The sequence below is a fragment of the Prinia subflava genome, chromosome 4 (assembly GCF_021018805.1).
Source record: "Prinia subflava isolate CZ2003 ecotype Zambia chromosome 4, Cam_Psub_1.2, whole genome shotgun sequence".
In the NCBI taxonomy this organism is placed as follows: Eukaryota; Metazoa; Chordata; class Aves; order Passeriformes; family Cisticolidae; genus Prinia; species Prinia subflava.
The window spans coordinates 38082530-38099128 of NC_086250.1; the positions used below are offsets into that span (position 1 = coordinate 38082530).

At 40.2% G+C, this 16599-nt stretch overlaps 1 protein-coding gene across 2 annotated transcripts in view; it reads right to left on the reverse strand.

Moving 5' to 3' along the window:
- Positions 1 to 6009: 6009 nt before the first annotated feature.
- LGR5 (leucine rich repeat containing G protein-coupled receptor 5) overlaps positions 6010 to 16599 on the reverse strand; it is a 91836-nt gene continuing 81246 nt past the window's right edge. For both annotated transcript variants that reach the window (XM_063396464.1, XM_063396463.1), the window contains 3 exons: positions 13382 to 13527; positions 11629 to 11712; positions 6010 to 9964 (listed from right to left, as the gene is read on the reverse strand). In XM_063396464.1, coding sequence (XP_063252534.1) covers positions 8874 to 9964; positions 11629 to 11712; positions 13382 to 13527 — 1321 coding nt within the window. In that variant the 3' untranslated portion in view covers positions 6010 to 8873. The remainder of the gene's footprint in view (positions 9965 to 11628; positions 11713 to 13381; positions 13528 to 16599) is intronic.

A 16599-nucleotide genomic window follows, 5' to 3' on the forward strand; every position in this document is an offset into this window, starting at 1 on the left:
GTATTACCTATTCCCACTCAAGTGGAGTGAATAGAAGTGTAAAGCTATTTGAATTTTGAATAGTCTCTTAGTTCACCAAACTTAATACTTGATGAACCCAATAATGCAAAATTATTTAATGTTTTGTTTGTTTTCTATCGTTTCTGTAATACTAATAAAAGGTACAGTACAATCCTTCCATGTGTCCAGCACATGGGGCCATACACAGTTTGCCCACTTCATTTTGGTTTCTCTTTGCTGCTTTTTTGAATGAGAAACTTGATGACCGTGAGATTTTTTTAAAGTGCTTTTGCTCAAGCATCTTCAAAGCTTGTCTTTTCTTGTGTTTTTTTTCCCACAAAACGAAACTCAATCTCTATACAACCTCTCTACATTTGCCCTCTTAGAGATGGGAAAACTTATGTTAAATGCTCTGCCCGTGGTACTTTTAAGCCCAGAGCAAGGAGGGCTCATGACTTCCAGTTGCAAAGCAGCTTTTTTCAGGAAGCCACGGAGGCTGCTTTCAGTTCCAGAGGTGGCATTTCCTGAGGCAGATATTTTGGCACCACTCATTGCACAGACAAAAACCTGCTACTGGAGAACTTGGGCTGGAGAGCTGGGGCACTTTCTCTGAAGAAAAAGAATATTTTTCTGATATGCAGTATCTATGTTTCCTAAGGTAATTGCACAAGCTTTCTGGCCCATGGTGATCCTACAGGTCCCAGTCTGCTCTGACTTTACCTCCCTGCCAAGTGAAAGTGTATTTTTTTCTGACAGAGCACATTGACTCCCTGTCTTTGTGATAATGAACACACACCAAACTGTGCCATCAGTGTTCCCAGCTTCCATCCTCTGTGCTTATTGCCTTATTTCAGCTCAGCAAGAGTGTCATTGTCCCTTACAGGCATATTCTTCAATGACTTGGGACTTGGTGTCTTTAGCTCTCCAAGTCCTCTAGAACAGGATGGAGAAGGCCTCTTGGGTGGCCAGGTTGAGCAGGACTGCTCTACTCCAGGGGAGTAGAGGCTTTTCCAGAATATGTCCTGTTGTCCAAACCTACCAAAACCCCAGAAAAAACCACAAACCCCAGCAAAACACCCCTAACAAAAAACCCATGGGAAATGCCAACAATTTGGGGGACTATCTGTATACTGGGACAAATATATATCAAATAAAGAAAATCTCCTCATACTTTGCATTCACAGTAAGGCATTCAGTTATGTCAGGAAACTTTTTTCCCCCTTCATGCATTAAAATGTTATGCTGCAATCTACTCCATGGGTTTGTGGGAATGTTGTTTGAATCACTCTGGATTGTGCACAGGAGAAACAACAAAATTGTCAGGAGGTTCAATAACAAGCATTTGCTTGAAAACTTTAGAACATTAAGGTGGGCTAAGATACTTGCCACATTTTAAAACCAAATCCAGACAAAGTAATGAAATTCACAAACTTTAGCTTCACAAACTTGAACATAGCCACCTTTAACTTATCCAGACATAACAAGGCACTTACTAAGGCACTGACTAGAAGTTTTTAGTGTGGTTTATGATATATTTTGAGAAGAAGTTAGGAGAAGAAAGAGAGAAAGACAGAAAGTAGAAAGGAAGAAAAAGGAGGGAGAAAGCTATACAGTCACCATCCTTGGATGCAGTGATGAGACTTGATTCTTGCAACTTAGATGTCTGCTGGTGCAAGTGATGATGGCAGTCTTGATCTGCCAGGGCTGGGGGAAGCCCACACAGTCCAGTGTGTCAGTATATGCTCGGGCTCAGTGGGAACGCCCAGGCGCCTCCTCTAACGGGGCAGTTTTACGCTGTCTGATGCAACACTGTGGATCACGTGGCACTACAGGGGTCTTTGATGGTTTATCACACCTTCAGACATGATACCTGCCTCTCACATCAGCACAGTTGAGCAAATTATGCCCCATCAGAAGAGGTGAAGCTTAGACCCTCTGTAAATATCCCAGTATCTCTCTCAGAGGGAAGTTTTACACCTGAGCCAGTTGTGTAAGGTAGGGCACTGGCATGATAAAAAGCACTATCCCTTCTCCCAGGATCTGCTTCTCATAGGCCTCTTCCCTTCCCTTATGTGGCCCCAGTTTGTAGCCTCTGGTGAAGGGTGTGCACCCCCTCTGCACCTGGGCTGTTCCCTTGCATGCTGCCGTCAGCAAAGCTCCCGCTGCTTTTGAGAAGGGCCAATTGTTTGAGCCATTCACCCCTGGCACTAGCAACAGTCTCACACTGAAGCACTGATTTCATACTCTACAATTCATTCTCTGGCCACACAAAGCTCTCTGGAGTTCATTTCCATAGTCAAAAGTAAAGAGACCTAGAAGGACTTCCCAGAAGGCTGTGGTACTTCCTATGGGAGAAGAAACACCTGTTTTGAGTAGAACAATCTCCCCTATAACTTTTTTCTTTGAAGGCTGGGAGAACTCCTTCCTCCAGGAATAGGCTATTTCATAAATGGGAAATGCTGATAGTAACTGCAGTGACCTCTACAGATAGTCCTGAGAAGCTGTTCCTATGTATGGAACCAAAATAATAACTGCAGACACCTGTCCAAACAGTGATTGCGTATAGAGAATGACACCAGATGCAGAAGGAGATGTTTGAAACTTCCTTCAAGAATTAGTTTTGGAGTCCTGAGACCTTCAAGGCTGGCTGCAGAAGACTCTGGTATGTGCATGCATAAAGCTTAGTGAAAGTATTTAGATTCACAGATGGACAGTTTTCCTCTTGTAAACAAAGCATATTTTTTACTTGACAAGTGGAAGTGTTGCCATCTGTGAAAAAAATAGAGATTTTGAGTGGACTCTTTGTCTGTGATTGTTTTTCAGAAATCCTGGCTATGGGCAAGCTCTCAAGAGGAATATTCTAAATGTTTGTTTTTTCTTATGACTGAGATCGGATCTTTAGATAATTCTGACAATGCCACAACAGATTTTTTTATGGAGAGAACATTCTCATGTTTCCTATGTCTCCAGAGTCAGTGGAGCACAAGTCTGTGATTCTCATTATATGAACAAGATGTTCCTAATGTTGATACTGCCTTTTCTTTCCAGTATATTTGCCAGGGTTAGGTATAACATATGGAGTCTCTCCTGCTTTATATATTAGCATGGGTAAATTTGCATTTTCCTTTAAAATTTCTATTCATGTGTAGCTGGGATTCTGTTCAAACAAAGACATATAAAGACTTCAATCAGTTTTCTAGGCTTAGCTTCACATTACTTTCCACAATAACATTGTCACAGAAGGACAGACTTGTCCCTTGTTAGGCACATGTTAATGAAAGAGAACATGAGGTGCTAATTATGGCTGGTGGAGATCCTGGTCCCTCCCTTGCTGATGGAAGCAGTACAGCTCTCCTGGAGTTTGAGAGCTGCCTTCTGCAGCACCCGAGCATCTGCACAATTACTGTGCCTCGTGGATCTGGAAAGAATTTTCTGAAACTGTTGCTGCTGCTGTTGTGATCCTACTTCTGTTTTTATGTTGTTATTTTATATTATTATATATATTTATACTTTTGTATCCATGTTCTTACTCTTCTGTCTCCACTAACTTGTCTTCCAGTGTTTTCAGAAGGAAAACATTACTTTTGCAACATGTTTAATTATTTGAGCCTTTCTTAAGTGATTGATCAATGAAATTTGAGCACCTTACCTTTCATATATCAACCTAAACTATGACAGAGAAATGTCTGATTATGATATTTTCATTACAGTACTTAATACAACATTCAGAGGAAGTAAGTGGTGCCCTGATAAGCTGAAATTCCTATTACAGATGATTTGGATAGGAGATAGTTTGATACTTTTTACAGTAGCAGCTTTTTTGCTGTCTAGTGTATATATAAGTCACTACTGCTGTCCTGTGCATGTAGGTCACAGAGACAGGAATTAAATGGAGCAGCAGCAGCAGCTAGGACTGCACGTGTGGCTGGTCTCCATTTGAGATCAATTATGACCACCAGGTTAGTCAAGGATGTTCCCCCTCTTTTAGGGGCAGAGCCTGGAGCCACATGCGCACCTGGCACAGCACTGCTTGTGTGGTGTCATTCTCTGTGCTTCTCTGACAGGGTCTGCTAAGGCTTGGCCTTCATCCCCATCCATTATTTTACAGGTGATCCCACCTTCTTTATGGCTTTCACTGTATCTCTGACTAGCTCCTTTTTCTTCTGCGACTTCTCTGAGGACTGATTTCCCAAATAAAACTCATTAATGTATCCAGTGAGCCAGAGTAGTGGCAGGCTCTGTCTGGTCTCCCTAAATAACCCACTGCACAAGCCTGCAGTAAACTCTCCTTCAGTTGTTACTGCAGAGAACACTACACATCTGTGGCATGAGTACTTTCAGAGAGAAGTGCCCCGTGCATGTGTGCCAGCACATTGCCCAGAACACTGAAGTTGTGACCTAGGGCACTACTGCTCACTATGTGGCACATAAATGAATGAATATCTTTCTTCCACATATCAAGTTGTATAACCTTAGTGCCTGTTTTTCCCTTCTGCATCAAGGTTCTCACCAACCTCATCTTTCCTTTGTAGGTACTCTTTCCCTTCATTACTCGAGTTGTACTATCTTCCTCCTAAAATAATGCAATTTCATTCTTCTTCCTGATGGTTCATGGCTCTAACATTGCACGTGTCTGGTGCACACATGCATGTGAAATCATCTTTACTTGCTTGTTTTCTCACCATTTCTATGTCCTTAGCCATCACAACACTTCCATCTTTTTGTATCCACTCTGACCTCCTCATCCTTCACAAAACTCCATCATTTCTTCTTAATATCTCACAAAACTCCACCCATTTGCATCCTGCGTCTTGAAGGCCTGTCCTCCCTGAGTTATGCACTGCCCTATGCTCTTTGTCATAGTTCTGGGGTTTTTGCTCCTAAAGATATTTAATGACTTTCTTATTCCCATTCTCTGCTGGTCCTGTCCTATCCCAATAAGACTACTCTAAAACTCACCCAACAAACTTACTACTTTTGCACAGGACCTTCTGGCTGAAATCTGGCTTCCCAAAGTAGCCTCATCTATCCTGAGAGCCTGCATGCTATTATAAAATCCATTTAAATATAAGGCAATTCTACTTTCTTTTAAAAAAATCTTTGTAATTAATTACTTACCGTATGAATTCCTGATTAAACAATTGCTTTCTGAGCGTTTTTGCTTCATTGGTAGTTTACTTCTTTCTTTCGAGTACTTCATAGAAACAACCTACCATCATCATCTCTGGAGAACCAAGCACGTGTAGCTGTCCCATGCTGCAGGCTCTCTTAACAAGAACGCACGCACTGGTCCCTACAGAGTGCCATGGCTGTGCTTAGCTGCTGCTGCCTTCGACTCAGCTGAGCTGGATGTTCTGGTGCAGCCTGAGCACCTTGGCTCTTGCCAAGTCCTCTTTTAAGCCCCACCTTTCATTTGCCCTCAGCACCTCTATCCATTTCCTACCTGCTGGTGCTGCTGCCCCTCTGCCACACATCAGCTGAACTCTGCCAGCTGTTTGGTTATCCCCTCCCCTGCTTCACCTGCCAGGTTAGGGGTCGGAGAGAAATAAAGGGATGATGTGGGAGGCTTTGCTGTCTTATTAGAGGCAGCAGCCCCGGTGCAGCTGAATTGCACCTCTCTCATGTACGGTGCGCAGGTTGTGGGAAACGTGTCTGACCTGATGCATACCCCTGTCACACAGCTGGAGCTGCTGGTGTCACCTGTGGCAGCTGTGAAAGGTCATCATGAGACACAGCAGCGTGCACAGGGAGAAGGAGCTGTTGATAAGGGTCTGCGAGTGATAAGGGTCTTTCGTTAAAAGATTTAGTCTATGTTGAAATGAAACACTACCATTCTTTTTCTTTTTCTGCACTATCATTCTTTTTTTTTTTATGGCACACAACCTGTGACATATTTTGTCAAGAATTTCAGACACCTAGGGAGGTTATTGTAAGTTTTACAATAACTTGGAAAGGATTAATTGAGAATGCACACCACTTGGTGAGGTGTTAGATCATGATTAAACGCTCTTTACTGTGTAGTCACATTTTTATTACAACTTACATATGTTTGGAACACTGATAGAAAAGAAAGCATGTCACCTATTTACAATCACTACACATTTACATTATATTATTTACAGATAATGGATCTAGTAACATATATGAGCAGAAAATATAGCAAATATCAATATGAAACTGTACAGGGCTTAATCTCGTCCTTTACTGTAGTTGCATTTCACTGTAATAATAAATACAGTTCTATATTTACACATTTTACTTAAAAAAATCTATTAAATGAATTTTAACAATTTCAAGTTAAAAATATCTGATCAAAATATTTCAAACATGCTTATAAAAATAAGACACAAAGCCTTTAGGGCCTTTTGCAAGCTAAAAAAAGTTCTGATAAAAGAAGCTTTAACTAGATCTTTAGAATTATAACATTATTTTGCTTCTCAAATTTCTTTACAAACTTCTTAAATATAGCAAGCTGAAAGGAACCTCACTGACATTAAGCAGAGCAGCACAGATGGACCCCAGTTAAATTAAAGCTAAGTAAACATGGTAATAGGTATTGTGCAATGGTTGATTGATCCTCTGTTTAATCCAAAGTGGTTTCAGGCATCGTTTTTGCAGCTGTGTGCTGCACTGCTTCAAAAGCCACAACAGATAAAGGATTTAGATAAGTACCCAGCTGACTTTATCATACATAATTTCAGAATTGGTTCATTTTTTTTCCCTGAAGGATGAATATGTCAGCCAAAGTCAACTGATGCCATCTGTAACTGCAAAACTAAAAATATGCCAGTGTGAATGGACAAGAAAATTAAGGCATATGCATAGTTGGCAGCAAATTCTTCATTGTGAAAACCCATCCCTGGAGTCTCAGGAAGTTTTATATACAGGAACAGATGAAGAACAGAGATCATCTGTAATGGATTACCTTAATTGCTGGGCCTAGCCTAACCTTCCTGATGTTAAAAAATTAGTCTCATTCACCTGGAGGTTGAGTGGCCATTAACTGAGCAGTGAATACTGGGCTATTAAACATTCCTCCTCAGGGAGATCCTTTTAACAAAAACAAAAATAGGTAAATTTGTGTATTTTTCCATCTTAAATGATCAGCTCACTTAAGCAAAAGGTGCCAGCTCTGAGATAAGAACACTGGAATATCCCCTGATGGCTTGGACAAGGTGAGAAAATTATATTCTAGGTGGCTCTGTTGTCTGAGATATTTTAGCAGCAGACTCGGCAAGGACCTGAAGTCTCTTCTTTCTAACTAGGATTCTTCTGACGTGTAAACATACACGCCTAGATTCAGCAAAGTATTAACAGATTTAAAGTCAGAGAACGCTGTTAACCTAATCAAGCCTTTTCCTAAACTAAAGCCATCAGAAGTCCCTGAATTTCAACAGCTACTCCAGTATCTTTTTTGGCAATATATCCAATATGAATTTAGAGATTTTTGGTGACAGTAATTTCACCAGCTAATGACATCTCTATAATTTTCACCTTTACTTCTACACTGCATATCCCTAATGTCAATTTCCAGTTGACTGTACCTCTCAGATGAGTATCCTCTGCCTTCAAACTTCTTATCACAGAAGCAGCTACTTATAAACTTTGATCAAATCACTTATTTCTTAAATTCTTTTAAATTCATGATATTTATATCCTTTCCAATTTCACAATGTTCTTTACAACATGTGAATGCAATAAGAGTTTGAAATATCCTGGGAGTGCTTGCATCAGTGCTAAGAACACAGATTACACAACCTCTTCAGTCCTACTTGATATTGCCTTATCTAAGGATATTGGCTATCCTTGTCCAAAAGGACACAGTGACCTCTGAATCTTCAGCTGACTAGGTACTATGAACCAGCAGCTTTCTAGAATCACTGTTTCATGAGATAGAGATCATGCCGTGAGCAGGATTACAGTTTTTGTTCCTAAGCAAATTACCTTAAATGGATGTTTCTGTCTGAGTGGCTTTGGTGTCCTTTAATAGTTCTCAGCATGCCAATTTTTTTCTTATATTGATGACTTTCTATGTAGTATTTTCTACTTTCAAATTAAACAAGTCATCTGACAAGTTGATCATCAGTAATTTTGGGAGTAATTCTACTGGCATGAAAGCAATTCAGGACCAAACTGTGCAGAACCTCATTAGAAAAATACCCATGTGACAATGTCTTGCCATTTACAATTACATTTTAAATGTGTAACAGGATTTTGATTAACTTCTTTCACATCATGTTAATTTTTTAGCTTCTGCTGACAATTAAAAATGTTTTGTCAAGTTAGATGACTTCCAAAATCCAAACCTAATGCCAGTTAAACCATTTAATCAGCTTTATCAAACATGGAACTTCATCAAAGGGTATTCTGCAGAAACATTTAGGACTTGAACAGGACTGCTCTTCCATTTAGATGCCTTGCTGAACAAAGGCCATACACAGGTGCTTATAAAAAACACTCATGTCACTGAAAAACTATTATTAAAACAAAATTACAACAAACAGGAAAAAAATAACCCAACCCCTGAAAACATCAGGTGATGCTTTGAAAAAATGTTACAAATTTAATATGCTATTTTTGTTCTTGACCAACTGATGCCCTTTCTGAGTAGTGCTACTTTAAAAGAGAGCAGCTGATACAACTGCACAAACTTCAGCAGCTTTCATTTCCTCTCAACTTCCCAGCATTTTGGAGCAGGCTGAGCAGGCTCAAGTACTGGATTTTCAGCCTGCTGCAAGTTTTGTCGTCGTCTGTTTTCTGAGGTGTATCATAATAATTTAGAGGCACTCTCTACACTCGTATGCACACATCCACGCTTACTTTTGGGACTGAAAATTTTGTAAACAGAGGTATTTTCTGTACTGTTTCTGCAATTAGCGACAGGGAACAAATGCGACCGACGAAAGGTTGCAGCCTTCTGTCATTTGATAAGAGGGTGGCATTAGCGAGCTGCTGGTGGGTATATCATATGATATGCTGGCACTCGTGAAGGTTACCAATGCCTGTGTTGAGTCACAAGATTGTTTTTCTATGTCTTCTGAATTCACAGAGATCAGACTAGCATGTTTTGATCTCCTCCATATCAAAGTTTGCTTTCGCAGACTTCCCAAATCCTCCTTAAAATGTGGATTGAAAAGTATATAAAGCAGTGGGTTTAGACATGCTGGCAGTGGGACAATCACTAGAAGTATTGACTTAATCACTTCTGGGCTGATAAAAGTGAGGTTTAGTAAGGAGGAAAAAGATAAGAAGGCCACAGGGCAATAAAGAATGCAGTTAGTAAAAAGCAGCAAGGCTATATGTTTGACCATAGAGCAATCCCAAATGTTGTCTAGTTCTCCCTTTTCTAAACTACAGTAGAGCTTTGTGTAAGCAACAGTCATTACCAGAAAGCAAAGGGAGTTCAGCAATACCAGTGCTACCATGTAGCCCATAGCAGCAGACTCTCCAAACGGGAGTGGCAAACACAGCGGAGAAACCCCATACTCACTTCCAGAGAGAAGGGGTATCACTGCAACCATCAGTGCCAACATAAAGCAAAAGGAAACGGCAACTTTTACGCTAGCAACGGAGGATTTTGTTTCAAACTTTGCAGCATGCTTTACAGAGAACGCACGTTCGAGCGCAGCCAGGGTAAGGAGGAATATGGAAGCTTCTGAAGCAAAAATTGAGAGAAGGCCAGTTATTTGGCAGCCAATTCCACTTTCCCACTGTGCTCCATACTGAGCAAAGCTACCAAAGGTGGATGCATCCACGCTAGCCAGTATTCCGCTGGACAGACCCATCAGGGCATTTACCATGGCTATTAAACCAATCAGAAGTTTTATGGAGGACATATACAACGGAGAGCTGAAAACTGTAGCAGATACCAGTGCATTGCAAATAAAAGTCAAACCCACTATGGTCCACACTCCAATTCTGATCAGCCAGCTGCCAAACAGATGGTCACATGGTTTGAAGGGACCTGAAAAGCCAAAATAAAAAGGGTAAGGGAAGCCCATGTAAACAAAAAAACCCTTGTGCTTTCTAAGATACTAAAGTTCGTGCTTCTTGCAGATTCTCAGCACAGCCAAAGACTGAATTTTAGTCTAAAAAGCGAGGTGGAAATTTGCTCTTTATTTGGAGTAATCTGAGACTTTGATAACATGCTGCAAAACATGTGATGCATATTGCATTAGTGGTGCACATGAGTCTTTGTCCTTCATCATGAGTATTCTGTGGGTTTCTTTGTGTGCCTGGCAGTACTACTGCAATGTGAATGTCAACTCTTGTAGTTTCAAGAAATGCTGTGGTATTTGTCAGTGTGTGAAAAAAGCTGAAAATGTTACCTCTCACTGAATTAAAACAGGTTCCTAATGAGTCCTGGTGAAGGATGATGTCATGGATATGGACAGACTTACTTTGGCTACCTTATAACATCTCACTACACAGTTGTAGAAAATTGTATTTCTCTTTTGCGTTTGGGAGTGCTGCCTTTTTGGATCCCCTGTGTCTGAAGTCAGGTCATTATGACTGAAGCTTGCTATACATTCTCAAGGGATTGATGTGCATATGCTGTGCAGTTGAAGCTGAATGCTCTGTGGTCTGAGAAACACCATGTGTCTTGGTTTGAGCCAGCAAAGCAGCCCCTCACAGTGGCCTGGGCTTTTGCATGAAGACATAAACCCTGAAGAGGGAACAACCTCCCTGTAACTACGGCTGTTGCCATTAAGTAAGCGTAAGGATCTGTTGTGTCAGTTTGCAAGTTTTTCTATGATACTATTTGAAAAATCCAAGCTAAAATTTCTCTCAGGTCTGGTAACAACTTACCTTGAAGACAGCAGTGTTTTAATGAACTCAGAACTTACATTTAGGCTATTGGAGAATATGTGACAGTCAAATAACTCTATTCTTTGGGTTCCTGCCTTTTCTATTCCTCTTTATATAACTTTAAAAAATTTACTTTTTGTTACTTTTGCAAACAAGAATCATGGCTTAAAATGAATGCTGAAGTACAAGTTGTCACTTGGGGTTTTTGGTTCATGTTTCACAATGAAAGAATGGCTAGTGAAAATGTTTGCTGAATCGAACAATCAAAACTTACGACCATGACTGGCTACATTCTACAACGAAAATTATAGTGCTGAGTGTCCTTTGTGAGGGACTGTGCACATCAATGCCGTAGTGTTTGGCATTTCCTAGACACAGAACTAAACTCTGTGTTGTTCAAGTTGCTCATGTGTAAAATAACTCTGTCATGTTCAGAAGAATTACTTTAGCTTTGCAAAAGACTGAGAGAGGTGAAGATTCTGCTGCCTTTATCATCTGTATATTAGTGGCAGAGTCCTTCCTCTCTCATTTTCTTGATTGGTTATCAAGTCTGGTTAAAAGGGGCACAGAGTAAGGATCTGCTTGGTGACAGGACAAAACTTTTGCTGCACTCATAGAAGAATATACTGGCTGAATATTTTTCTGAAATTCAACACAAAACTGTATATTATTGTGCAATGTATTTGTATTACACTCATCAAATTACTGCACATCATGTTGCTGTCTTAGTATCTGATTCATAGTTTGTTCTGCATCTTATGATGCCTGAATATCTACTAACACTGTCCTTGAATTCCTATCTGTCTGGCAGTTTCATACCTGGGGAAGGTGAGCATTGTACTGAATGATGAGATTTCAAATCTTCTTCAAAGTCAAGAAAAAAGTCCTCAAAATCACGTTCATCTGTTGGGGAGAAAAAACCCAGAATTGTTACTGCAATTTTCAGGAAAGGTTTTTTAGTAAAAGTTGCAAAAATGCCTGTGGTATTTGAGGCCTGTTCTTGTCCCTTTGTCTGCCAAACTGTGAGCAGAAGCAGGCACATGCCTGCTTGGTCTTGAATTACTGTACTCAGGATTATGTTAAAAGTTGGCATCTTCTGTGAAAATAATCACCTACAGGTACCTTCTCTATTGCCTAATTTGCAACGTAATGACTGCTTAGGGAGGAGTTTAAAATATGAATTCTGCTGTTGTGCCATACTACTAGGAACTAATCAAGTTTTCTGTGTCTCTTATACCATCACTAGCACATTTTCTTGGCTCTATTCCTGCTGAACTGGTTTGCAGGAGCAGAGATGGCACAGAAAGCAAAGTAAACGTACGTGCACATCTACATAACAGAACAAGTAACAAACCTAGTGCTGAAGGGGAAGAAAAATACAGTAGCGTTCTGTCCTGGAGAACAAATGCCCTCTCTGGCAACCCTGGTTATGTGCATAGACCAGGGAATGAGAGGCTGGAGAGCAGCCCTGCGGAAAAGGACCCGAGGTCCTGGTCCGTGGCAAGTTGAACACAAGCCAGCAGTGCCCTGGCAGCCAGGAAGGGCCAGCCATGTCCTGGGGGGCATCAGGCACAGCATCACAGCCGGGCAAGGGAGGGGATTGTCCTGCTCTGCTCTGCACCGGGGTTGCCTCACCTCAGGTGCTGAGACCGGGTTTGGGTGCCACAAGATCAAAAAGATATAAAGCTAAAGATATTAGAGAGCCTCCAAAGTAGGGCTACAAGGATGGTGAAGGGCCCTGAGGGAAGCCACATGACAAGCCAAGGTTACTTGCTCTGTTCAGCCTGAAGAATAAGAGACTGAGGGGAGACCTCATTTGAGTCTTCAACATCCTCACAAGGGGAGGAAGAGGGCAGGTACCAAACTCTTCCTCACGACCAGGGACAGGACTTGAGGAAATGACATGAAGGTGAGCCAGCAGAGGTTTAGATTGGATATCAAGAAAAGGTTCTTCACCCAGAGGGTGGCTGGGCACTGTAACAGGCTCCACAGGAAGGTGGTCACTGCACCAAGCCTGTCAGAGATCAAGAAATGTTTGGACAATGGTCTCAGGCACATGGAGGGATTCTTGGGGCTGTCCTGAGCAGAGTCAGGAGTTGAACTTGATGATTCTTGTGGGAGCCTTCCAACTCAGCTCATTCTATGATTCTATGATTCTATGAAAAAATATGCCAAAGTAGCCACATCTTTTGGCTATTACTCATCCTGAAGTGTGTGGGTAAGCCTAGGATATGTTCCATTCTGAGGCTGGCAAGAAACTACATCTTTGCTGGCCTGCTCTTGTATGGAGTTACATACCAGATGAACCACCCTGTCTCTCATATAAAGGGAAGATTTAGTTTACCTCATTATAGTTATTATTTGGATGAAAAGATGAGTGCGTGAGTGAGATTTTTGAATGGCAGACCTAAATTAATGAGTTTGCTAAGCACAGGAATACTTAAATAAAATATTATTGAGCAAGAGACAGGGAGAGGCCACCTCTCTGACTGTAAAGGGTATTAGATTTTTTTCAAAATCAGAGGCTGCTCACAGCCTTCAGGTAGACTTAAAAGCCTAAGATGATGGTTACCTTGAATTTGTAACAGTCCAGCATCCTTTCGATGAAAGTCATCCATGCTGCTATTATCATCTTTGTTCCATTGGCTGGAGATTCTGTAGTGGTTCTCACAAGCTCCAAAGGCACAGCACTGATAGGCATAAGGCATTTCCATGACCCTGCAGAAGAATGAGGCCACGTGCTGTGATACTGATTAGGCACCAGAGTTACTGGACTGTACTGCTCTTATAGAGTTAACCCAAAGGAAATAGTTAAATATCCACAACTGAAAGTAAAAACGACTCTGGGTAAAATCAGCCTCGATAAAACAAAATGAGGGTTCACAAACAAAATACCTCACTGGAAATGCACATGGTTTCTAAGCTAATTTTAGGAAAGGCATAATGAACTTTTCTTATGTGTTTTCATAGGAGACATGAAAGCGGAAGACCTATGTCTTGCTATTAAGTAAATGCTACTGAGAGCTGTATTTCTGTTTTTATGATTTTCAACAATTTTACTGAGTAAATCAATGGTTTCTCCAACAGTTACTTTCTTAAAAGAAAAGAAAAAAAAAAAAAAAAAAAAAAAAAAAAAAAAAAAAAAAAAAAAAAAAAAAAAGCATATCCGAAGATCACAATGTGCCTACCAGGCAAAAACAAAACACTTCCCAAATTGAATTTCTCTGCTTCAGGGAGAATGAGATCTTTTGGACATCAAGCTTTATTCACCTCTTTCCACATTCAACTGATTTCACAGTAAGAGGCAAAAAGGAGATTGTTTCTTGTGCAGAAGATTAAGAAATCAGTGTTCTAAACCAAAAGGTGAGTGAATCAGGCACTGTGTGTGAAATGTCACTAAGAGAAAGGTTTTATTTTATTAATCGTCTTAACAATGAGAACAGTCATTGCAGGACACAGGATACTCATTCTTAATTCTTTTAAGATCATTGTAATTCCTAATACACAACAATATATGCCAGTGAGTTTCAATGATTATGAAGGCTCCTGTTGTCAGAAAATCGCATATTTCTGGTATATTGTGAATTTAATTCCTTTGAGGATGTGCAAATTCTGAGGGAGAATAGAAGAATTACTATCTGAGTTCTATAGACTACTTCTATTCCATAGATATAGTCTATACTTTGGAAGCAGAGCTATTTAATTTGCACAGTTCAACAACAGCACATAGTAAAACCTAACAACTCACCTTAATTCCAAAAGCACAATAAACCAAAAAGTTCAAAGATGAAGAGGAGATTAGAAGTTATTCTGAAGTAACTTAAAAGGAATAAAGTAGAACTAGATCCTCCTATCAGATTACTTTCAACAGATTAATCATGTAAATTAACATAATGAGTGTAATAAGTAATAAACAACCTCTAACCCCCTGGGAAATCTGCAGAGAAATCATGCTGAATCAGGCCCAGTGCCAACAGGGCTTAAACTTGTGCACTAGCCAAAAGTTGGGTACAAAGGGGAACAGATGGAATCTTAAGTTCTAAAGTGATTTTTTAAATTAGTGCATTTGGGGGCATTTGGATTCTATAACCTTACATTTCTGTTGGAAATTAACCACAATAATCTGCACCCTTGTACCCAATACAAAATTTTTAGGGTACTCAATAAAAGTTCAAGATAATCAAGATCTAACTGTCAAGCAACCTCAGGCCAGCAGATTTAAACATTTAATTTCTAACTCATTCATCTGCGTGCCATCTTTTAACATAAGGAGATTATCTTGATTAAACATTTTTGAACACATTTCCCAGAATCCCTTCTTAAATAAACTATTATTAAACCCATTGATTACTAGACTAACCCATAGCTAATCATCTGGGATAAAAGCCATCCCAATCCCCAAATAGAAATTCCCTTTTTTTCGGAACAAAACAAACAATCATCAAAAGTAACACTGACAGCTCTGCCAGGTGATCTCTGCAACTTGTGGCTTCAGACCTTTGGAAGGACATTCCTATAGCTGGGGGAATGAACAGTTAGTGGATATTTTATGCACAAGAGACTGATAGAATCAATATCTATCTATCAGTATTCTATTTTCTGATTATTCAAACAGCTCTATGACAGATTTCCGGATGCTCTTGTGCTTCTCCCAGACTGCTGTCCTGTCATACACTGGAAATGCAGACTTCCCACATTGTACTGGTCCACTGCTGTGATGATGTTTGGGAAAACATCCATGGCTTTAAAATGACATTTAAAGACTCTCATTTCTTATCGTCTCTGTAGGTATTTCTAGCATCCATTCTTAAATCTGAACAGTTTATGTTTGTTTCCCCCCCTAGCCTGTGTTATTAGGACATACACATAATCCTTAAATTAGCAATGCTGCTCAATCTGTGTGCAAAGCCCAATTGCACACAATGGCTGCAACCCAGATCACAGAGGACAAAACATACTTTGCAAACCAGGGAACTAAGTATCAGATCTTCCTGGTGACAGAGGAATTTTTTTCTCACAAAAGCTACATCTAGCACATAAAAAAAAAAAAAGAAAAAAAAGAAAGAACTCTCAGATGTACAGTTGCTGGAGGCAGTCCTTTTTATGGCTGCTGCTTATTTGATGTGGGTGATTAGATTTGGACTTTGTCAAATTAAAATCTCTTAGAAACTCTGGCTAACTTTATTTTTATATACTCCTTATCTTACTAATGATACCTGTATCCTTGATAATTTTTTTCCTTCTAGCAAGGAACGCCTCTTTTTTCTGTTTCTAGATTAAGCAGCAGAGAACACAAGGTCGTTTTCTCCCTCGCAAAGGTGTGGAGTTAATGGTAAACAACAAGGCACAGTTATGATGAATGGAGCAAAGCACTGAGTTCTTTTCAGCCCTGAATCAAAGCATCAGATAAAGAAGGAAGGAGTGGCTGGCAGCCTGACTTTGCTTCCTCAAGGCTTGCTGTAATAGGCGGGGCTGAGCTCTGCAGGGTGTGCTAGTGCTATTGCTGATGATGAGGAAGGGGATGCTCAGCTCTTTGATGTTTCTGCTTTGATGAATTTAGATGAGTAGAAAGTTTTTATACAGGAATTAGTCTTTAATGTAACCACTGGCTAGTCACAACAATTGCAAAGGGTGAAATTTCATTTTGTTTTAGATCTCTGTTCAAGTCTGGTGCTTTTTGCATTATCTGTGCAGTGATCCTGTGTGAAATCCTGACCTCATTTTGATTTATGGTAAAAGTCACATAGACTGTAGGTCAGGATTTTTCCCTATTCTCTCTCTTGACTGGGT